The sequence below is a fragment of the Pagrus pagrus genome (assembly GCF_965226575.1).
Source record: "Pagrus pagrus genome assembly, chromosome: 8".
NCBI lineage: Eukaryota > Metazoa > Chordata > Actinopteri > Spariformes > Sparidae > Pagrus > Pagrus pagrus.
The window spans coordinates 27592647-27600903 of NC_140192.1; the positions used below are offsets into that span (position 1 = coordinate 27592647).

Consider the following 8257-nt stretch of genomic DNA (forward strand, 5'->3'; position numbering starts at 1 on the left):
GCCGAAGCTTTGCATGTCACAAGTGGCCTGTATTCGAGAGACGCAGCTGCTACATAGATGGCGCCTTTGTTTAGTGCGCTCAGGAAGACAGGGATAAATGTTACCTGGGTTTTCGTTTTATGCTCGACGGCCGTTACCAGCCTCTCAACTCACTGCATGCACATAATGAGGAAACCATGAGCGCGCTGGTAAAAATGACTCTTAAAGGCACTTGAATTGAGTGTATGTGCAGCCTGTGAGGTACACACTGGCCATATCCTACGCTGCACACGCTTCTTTCAAACCCTCTGCAAGTACACATCACAGCAGACATTATCTGGAAGCTGAAGCATCACAGCCCTAATTTTTGATCAGCGCCTCAGGCTGTGGATGAGTAAGGATGGCATCATTATCATGAGGAGCACAGATCACGGTCCAAGTCTGATAGCACATTAGCGGATCTTTCTTGTCCACACTCTTGTTGGCTTATCCTCTCGTTGATCATAACCAGACAAAATTTAGAGAGTGTAAAGAGTGCGATATGTAGAGCTGACAATGAGCTGCTGTGTGAGGACTTGGAGCCAGCTTCACTGGGCAGCTGTGTTGGAAGGGGGGAGGCCATGACAGATCATATCCTGGGATTAGAGAGTAAAATAAGCGGTCTGTTTTCCCTCCACTCTCCCCCCGGACGCCACAAAAAAGATTTTGTATATTTGATTTGGCCGCACTTTATTAAACTGCTATTAGGAGGGAATATTTTGGTTAGATTTATTCTACTTCTGAGGTTTTTAAGGATTAAAGGATTTGCATTAATTTGGTAAAAGCTTGCCACCCAAGAGCTATAATCACACAGGTCTAAAACTACTGACATTCAGTAATTCATCATGGATCCAAGAAAAATACATGCACATGTTTACTTGTAACAGTATGCCGAGTACATGTCAAAGTACTTTAGGCCACTTTAGCACAAAGCCATGTGGGGTTGAGTGAATGAGGTATCCTGTTCCCTTAATACTGCAACACAAAATGACATTCAAACACTCCTTAAACAGCTGGCAGGATTATGGAGTGATAATGAACCGAGCTGCCCCACACACAGACATTGTATGTTTAGCTACATGCGAGCATGACTTGACAGGAAACAGACCCGCACACACACACAAACACATGTGAGTTCAGAGGTTCAGTGGGCCACCAGTTGGCCCCCGTTCAGCGCTGCCCAGCCATCTCCTGTGCTGACACGCAGGATACCAGTGTCTCTTCCAGAGGAAACTCTGGCTTCTTTTACGTCTGCATGGGAAGTGAGCCCTGCTGTCTTTGGCTTCTGAGACCAGGCTTCTGTTACATGCTGCTTCCGATATTAAAGAGTCACTCACCCGTATCAGATGACCAGGAAGTTTAATATCAGCTTTGGAACCATTTGATTACTCAAAATGAAATCACTATTATTACATCAGTGGGTCAAATGGGATATGTTTCCCTCCTACCCCTGCTGTTCTCCATTATTAGGTGACATATAACCCTTTTCATATTCATATACTCAACAAGGAATTAAAGGTGTAGGTGGCCAGAATTGGGACTGGACTGAACACAGCCTTTAAGGCCTGCGGAGGCCATGTTGAGGACATGGGATGCAGTATGGAAGTGATTTACAGTGTCTCCAATCTGGACTATGACTGCAAGACACAGCAGGTAGAGACAGGAGAGGTATTAAAGGACAGGGGAGAGAGAGAGAGTCGGGCATCAGCAGTGGCTGAAAACCGTTTTGCTGGGTTTTTTGTTAACGTTGAGCGTGAATTAAGCATTTTTTAAGAGTTAATGAAGATATTAAGTGGTAAAGTATGCAGATGGTGCACGGTTGTATTTTTCTTTATTAGTAAGGAAAACAGGTGAAACCAGAATACCTCCGCCATGGCCCAACAGTGCCCATTAATTAAATCAAACCTAATCCAACATCAAACGCCATAACCCTGTATCACTATAAATTTCAAACCACCCATTACTGCTTACGCATCAAATTGTACTCACTCATAAATACCAGGTGCATAAAGTCACATCCTTTGGACTGTCATGGAAAATCCAACCCGAGTCCTTCACAGAGAAATCCACAGTCCAGCAGCATTAAACAACTTATAATCATCCACAGGGTTACATAGGGAACCAAGAGAGACGGGGAAGTTCTCGTTTTTCACGTCAGGCTACCGTCTGCTGAAATATGGCCAGTAAAAAGGGATTAATACATGTAAATCTCTACAAATTGTTCCATAGAGCGCCTTTAACAAAAAAGTCATATTGTGCAGTGTAAAAAAAAGTGGGATAAAGTTTCTGGATCACTCCCTTTATCTGGATGTGCAACAAAGGTTAATGGGGTCTATTCTAGGCTGAGACCCATCCTCCATCCAAGTTTCATGGAAATCCGCTCAGTAGTTTTTGTGTAATCCTGCTGACAAACCAACCAACCAAAGCTATCAATCACCTCTTGTGGCATGCTAACTTCAGTGGACATCTCTGCAACACAGTACATAGATGTTTTTGACATCACATCATTCTGTGTTTTTAACAAACATTCTGGCCATATTCTACACATTTCTCCTTCTGTGTCTATATACGGGTTTAATAAGAGTTTGGTCATTGCAGTGTCATGTACTCTGCAGCACTCTCACCTCGTTGACCTGCTGCTTGTCCAGGTGAAAGATCTGTCCAGACGAGGTGGCAGCGATCTCCTCATAAGCCCTGTAGCCAGGCTGAGAGCGGTCCCCACAGTCCCCGGTCAACACAAATACCACCTGGGAACGAAGGGGGCAGGAGAGTTAAGAGGATTACTACCGTTCACTGTTTGCTTTCTGCAGCCTCGCTTTCAGTTGGCTCCAAAGTGACGCTAATGCCCATTGTCATGCTTCACGTCGAGGCTGAGAAAGAGTAACTTTGAAGAAACTTTCCCCAGCTCAGCTGAGCATCGGGGAACTTCATTGGAATGTAGATCTTTCCCAGCATGCCTCTCTATCTCTTTTGTTACAGCATGCGATAAATGCAAAGACACTCAAAACTCTGTGGATCAGGTATTTAAAGCTTTAACTATTTTTCAAGAATGCAATCCAGGCACCCCAAATACAAGAAAATGTGTCAAACAAAGAAAGAAATACAAAAAAGAAAGTTTATGATCGTGGCTTAATCGTTTAAAAAGGCAACATGTTTCGACCACTACATCTTTGTCAGGGCTCCAAACAGAACTAATGGTCGAAACATGTTGCCGTTTTTTCTGATTTAAGCACTATAATAAAGGCTTTTTTATATTTCCTTCCTTGTTTGATATATTTTCTTTTATTTGAAGTGCCTGGATTGCCTTCAGCTAGTCTTCTCTTTGCCTAGCATTAAATCATTATGGGTTAAACCAAACTAGTGAAATGCTTGCACTATTGTTGTTTGAACCATCAGGGAGGAATCTCAATCGTATGTCCGGTCACTGACATTGAAGTGATTAAAATTCCAACCTTGGACTGATTCAGTATGTATGTCTGTGAGGTCCAGTTTCTAGGCCCGTACCTGTGACTGACGGAGCTGCACCAGCTGCAGAACATCTCTTTTCAGGCGGTAGTCTTTGGCTCTGGCATCAGTGAAGACGTAGATGAAGGATCCAGGCAGAGAAACCTCCAAGGCTTTCTTTATGGCTCCGATACTCATCTCAGGACAGTCGCCCCCACCCTGTGTGACAGAATCTCACATGATCAAATACTTCTGGAAAAAAAACAGACTTTAGATATCATATTTTAAACTTCATTCAACTTGGTTTTACATCTAAAACAACTCACAGACTACAGCTGTGTACTGTACCAAGGGCTCACATTTAAAACAACTGTAAGCAAAACTAAGCAAACTCTTGAAGAAGAAATAAGATAATATTCCTATTACCTAATAATATACCTATTTCTACATGTTGTTGCTTTAAGATACATTTCTTATTTTTTATTTATCCCATAAAGGGATTACAACTCATTTTATTGTTCAGTCCTTGTTGTGTAATGAAAATTAAATCTAATAATGATTCTTCAATAATAATCTCTAGAGTCTCTAACTGAGCGATAGTAAAGGTACACTAAAGTTACCACTATCACATTATTGTCCCTTGTCACCACAGTAGCTGCTGTTTGGTAAAAGTTACATAGACTCACCTCAAAGGAACAGTTCACCCAAAAATGAAAATTCAGTCATCATCTACTCACCCCCATGCCGATGGAAAGTTGGGTTAAAGTTTCACAGTCCACAAAACATTTCTGAAGCTTCACAGGAAGACAGTGTTATAGCATTGTAGCCAGGGAGTTGTTTAATAACACAACAACTAAAAAGAAACATAAAATGGTTCCTTGCAACTTATCCAGCGTAATCCAAGTCTCCAGAAGCCCTGAGATCCCAAATTGATACTAAAAAATGTTATTTGCACCCTTTTTCGAGACAAAATCTGTGTGTAAATAACTCCTCAAGTCAATTTGGGATCTCGGGGCTTACAGAAACTTGGATTACTCTGGATGAGCTGTAAGGAGCCATTTTACAACTCTTTTGGTTGTTTTTTACATTTTAAAACAAGTCCCCATCTACTTCAGTAGTTTAGGGGAATGCTGCAACGCTGTTTTGCTCTAAAGCTCCAGAAATGTTTTGTGGACGACAAGATTTTTTGTTTTAAGTTGAACTTTTCCTTTAAGCAGTGGTAGTCCACCCAGCAGTGCTCAATGGTCCCAGTCTGACAGAATAATAATCTCATGTGTTCTGGTGCCCACCTGGACAAACAGCTCCTGCAGATCCTGTTGGAACTTCTTGGGGTCGGTGGTGATGGACACAGGGCCGATATCTGCGAGGGGAGAGATGTATATCTTCAAAGAACCCACACAGAGACTTTTGAAGTGAACAAAATCAAATCAAGTGAGCTAAATCAGAGATGTGGTGTATGCCTACAAATATTCATCCCAACTGAATAAGTGCTGAGGTCTAACTTGTCTGGATTTTTCTTCAAAAACTCAACAAAATAACTCTAAGAACAAAGGATTCAGTTGTCCCCTCTCAGCAGTTCAGCGTCTGTAAACAGAGAAAAAGCATCTGCAGCATCAAAACTCCTTCTAAGCCACAGCATAATTTATCAGGACCAGCGTGATGCCCTGTAGCTTTTGTGCACGACATGAATATCAATCACACACAGCACACAACGCAAGAGGGGCTGGTGCACTGAGAAATAACAATGCTCGGGTTTTATTTTACACAAATCTTTGCAATCTGGCCAAAGTTCAGACGACGACAGAATAATCATTTTCCGCAGCTGTAGTCAGCATTTTGTACCGGGCGACTTCCTCTGGTTCTTGAGCAGCAACATGATGGATAAGAGCCTGTCAGGGCCTGACACGTACTTGGACGCCTTCTGGGGCCAATCGATGGAACAGTAAACATTAACCAATACACAGAGAACACATTGTTTTTGCTATAGAACGCTGTTGTCCATAAACACAAGCCTTTCATTATAATTACTGCAGAAAAGACCCTCATCAGGTAGGGTGGAGCCGCGTGATTTCTGTGTGTCTGTGCTTGTTATTCCAACTGTCAAATACCATTTTCAAGTGTCATTGTGAGACTAATGATACACAGCTTGCAGACGTGTGTCAAGCTGATGACATTTCTAACTCATCCTCAATCTATTCTCCAACAGGGGAGGCTTTCAAGTCCTCGTCTCCCCCTCTTGAGTGACTGTAAAACACTGACAGCGCTGTCACGCCTCTTTGTCAGCCGCTGCGGCTTCTTTTGCAGTCTTGGAAGTTTACAAGGTCCCCCAAGGGCAGGGCACATTAAACGCAGACAGAATGTGTGGTGTTAGTGCAGCCCACCACCCTCCCCCCCACCCTGGCTGGCTAAACTGGGGGGCTAGGAGGGTTTTCCGGAGGCTTGGATGCAGGAGAGGGAAGGGTGAGGAGGGGGGGTGATTGGGGTAATTACACACAAGCAGACAGCATATGCTTCTCATCAGTGCTCAAACACCCTCCCCCATTAGAGCACTCTTATTTTCAAGCTTTCCCGTATAGAAGGACAGATGCAGGGCGGGTGAAAGAGTCTTACCTGTCCCACAGACCCCTCACATGTAAAGCGTACATATTCCCGTCTGATGTCTTGGAACAGTTTGCACCATGTAAGTGGACTTCTGCTTAACTTACTACATGTGCTACAGTTTCTGAGACGAGCTGTAGTTTGATGTTTCTGTCATCTCTTAGAGTAAAACTCAATTTACTGAACTCTGATGACAGCTACAAGAAACTATCACATCAGGGGGAATGTAACCTGAAAATGCTGATTTTTGTATTAATACAAAGAGGAGGCTGCCGTGTTGCCTGGACCTGGATGGACCCGGCAGGACAATCTGACATTTTGGCATATTTGCTTTCTCATTCAGCGTTGTTAAACGCACCCAAACTTCATACTTGAATAAAAGTAAAGATATTGAGCTAAAGTTTTACTCTGGTGAAAGTGAAAGTACCCATACTGACGCTACTTGAGTAAAAGTCTTATACGTTTAATTAAATTTACCTAAGTATCGAAAGTGCAAGTAAAAGCAGTGATGGAATGTAACTGAGTACATTTACTCAAGTACTGTACTTCACTAAAAATGAAAGTACTTACTTGAGTATTTCCTTTTTCTGCTACTTTATACGTCCATTCCACTACGTTTTGGAGGCAAATATCATACTGTTTACTCCACTATATTTATTTGAAAACTTTAGTTACTTTGCAGATTACATGCTGGATCAGAGCCAAAGTAGTGCATTTTCAAATTAATTTATTTTATCATCAATCGAATTATAAAACACTGATTCTGATCATCAGAGAACTGCTGACTATCAGATCTGATGATGAGTCGACCCACAGTATGCAGTGTATACATGTAAATATATGTATCTTCTACTTTTACTGGTGCTTTTGATACTAAAGTACTCTTAACATCAGATACTTTAAGACTTTCACTCAAGCACTCCTTCATATGAGTGACTTTCACTTTTACCAAAGTAACATTTTAACCACACATCTTTACTTTCACTCAAGTATGACTTTAAGTTACTTTTTACACCACTGAGTAAAGGTCAGTTAGAATATATATATATATATAAGTATATACAGCATACTGACTGATGATCAGCATGGCAAATTACTAGATCTGATTAAGCACCTATCTGATTAATCTTTTTCTCTGACTGCAAATATAATAAATTCATTTTAAAATGTGCTGCTGTGGCTCTGGTCAAGCATGTAATCTGCAAAGTAACTAGTAACTAAAGTTATCAAACAATGGTAGTGGAATAAAAAGAACAACATTTGTCTTCAAGATGCCAGATTGGAAGTATACAGCAGCAGAAATACTCAAGTAAAGTACATGTTATTCTCAGGTAAATTCAATTTAGGTACAGTACTTGAGTAAATGTACTCAGTTTCATTCCATCACTGATCTTAATTAGCCTATATACATTAATTCACAAAGAATTCAGGACGACCACATTCACAGAACCGGACCTCCTGTGTCTAGGTGTTTATTGAAAGAACAAAGTGTGTACCTGGGTCATGGAAGGGGACCAGGACAAAGTTTTTAATGGGTCTGGTCCTCCGGTTCAGGGTCTTCTCCAGGATCCGCGAGGCGCCCTCTATCACCTGTTTCAGATCGTCGTACATGGAGCCGGTAACATCGAACACAAAGGCCAGAGTCGAGGCGCTGTCACCGGATCCATCATCCTCCTCAGCCCGGGGGACTGCCAAGAGCCTGTGCGCGCTGACACAGAGCGCCAGGACGAGGCACTTTAATAAAACGCCGCTCATTTTATTTTAGATTTACTGCATCTGTCTGCTGGAATGAAGCGAATCACATAAAAAGATAAAATTTAAAAAAAAGTTAAAGAAAGTTTAGAAAAGTTTTGTTTTCAAAGCAGTTAACAGTCTGGGACTGCTTCCAGTCGGAAGAAAAGATATTTGGAACAATACGGCTCAGCTGAAACTCATCAAAATCCAGAGTAAAAGACTTCCACTGGAGTACATCCGTGCGTAAAGTTTGGAGGAGCGTGTGGACTGGCTCTGTGTTGGAGAGCCCCTGGAGAGCTGGTGCTCTGACGCTTCAAACGGGGGCGGAGATGGGTATTAAAAGGTTCCCGAGACCCAACCTGATTTTGTGTGTGTGTGTGTGTGTGTGTGTGTGTGTGTGTGTGTGTGTGTGTGTGTGTGTGTGTGCCTCGACCCCACTGTGACTTCCAGGCTTTAACCCTAT

At 42.2% G+C, this 8257-nt stretch overlaps 1 protein-coding gene across 1 annotated transcript in view; it reads right to left on the bottom strand.

Moving 5' to 3' along the window:
• Window positions 1-7998, bottom strand: part of hmcn2 (hemicentin 2) — a 60599-nt gene extending 52601 nt beyond the window's left edge. The window contains exons 1-4 of the mRNA XM_084359833.1: window positions 7557-7998; window positions 4752-4822; window positions 3523-3681; window positions 2643-2765 (exon numbers count right to left, since the gene is read on the bottom strand). Of these exons, the coding sequence (XP_084215959.1) occupies window positions 2643-2765; window positions 3523-3681; window positions 4752-4822; window positions 7557-7815 (612 nt within the window). The 5' untranslated portion in view covers window positions 7816-7998. The remainder of the gene's footprint in view (window positions 1-2642; window positions 2766-3522; window positions 3682-4751; window positions 4823-7556) is intronic.
• Window positions 7999-8257: the final 259 nt, after the last annotated feature.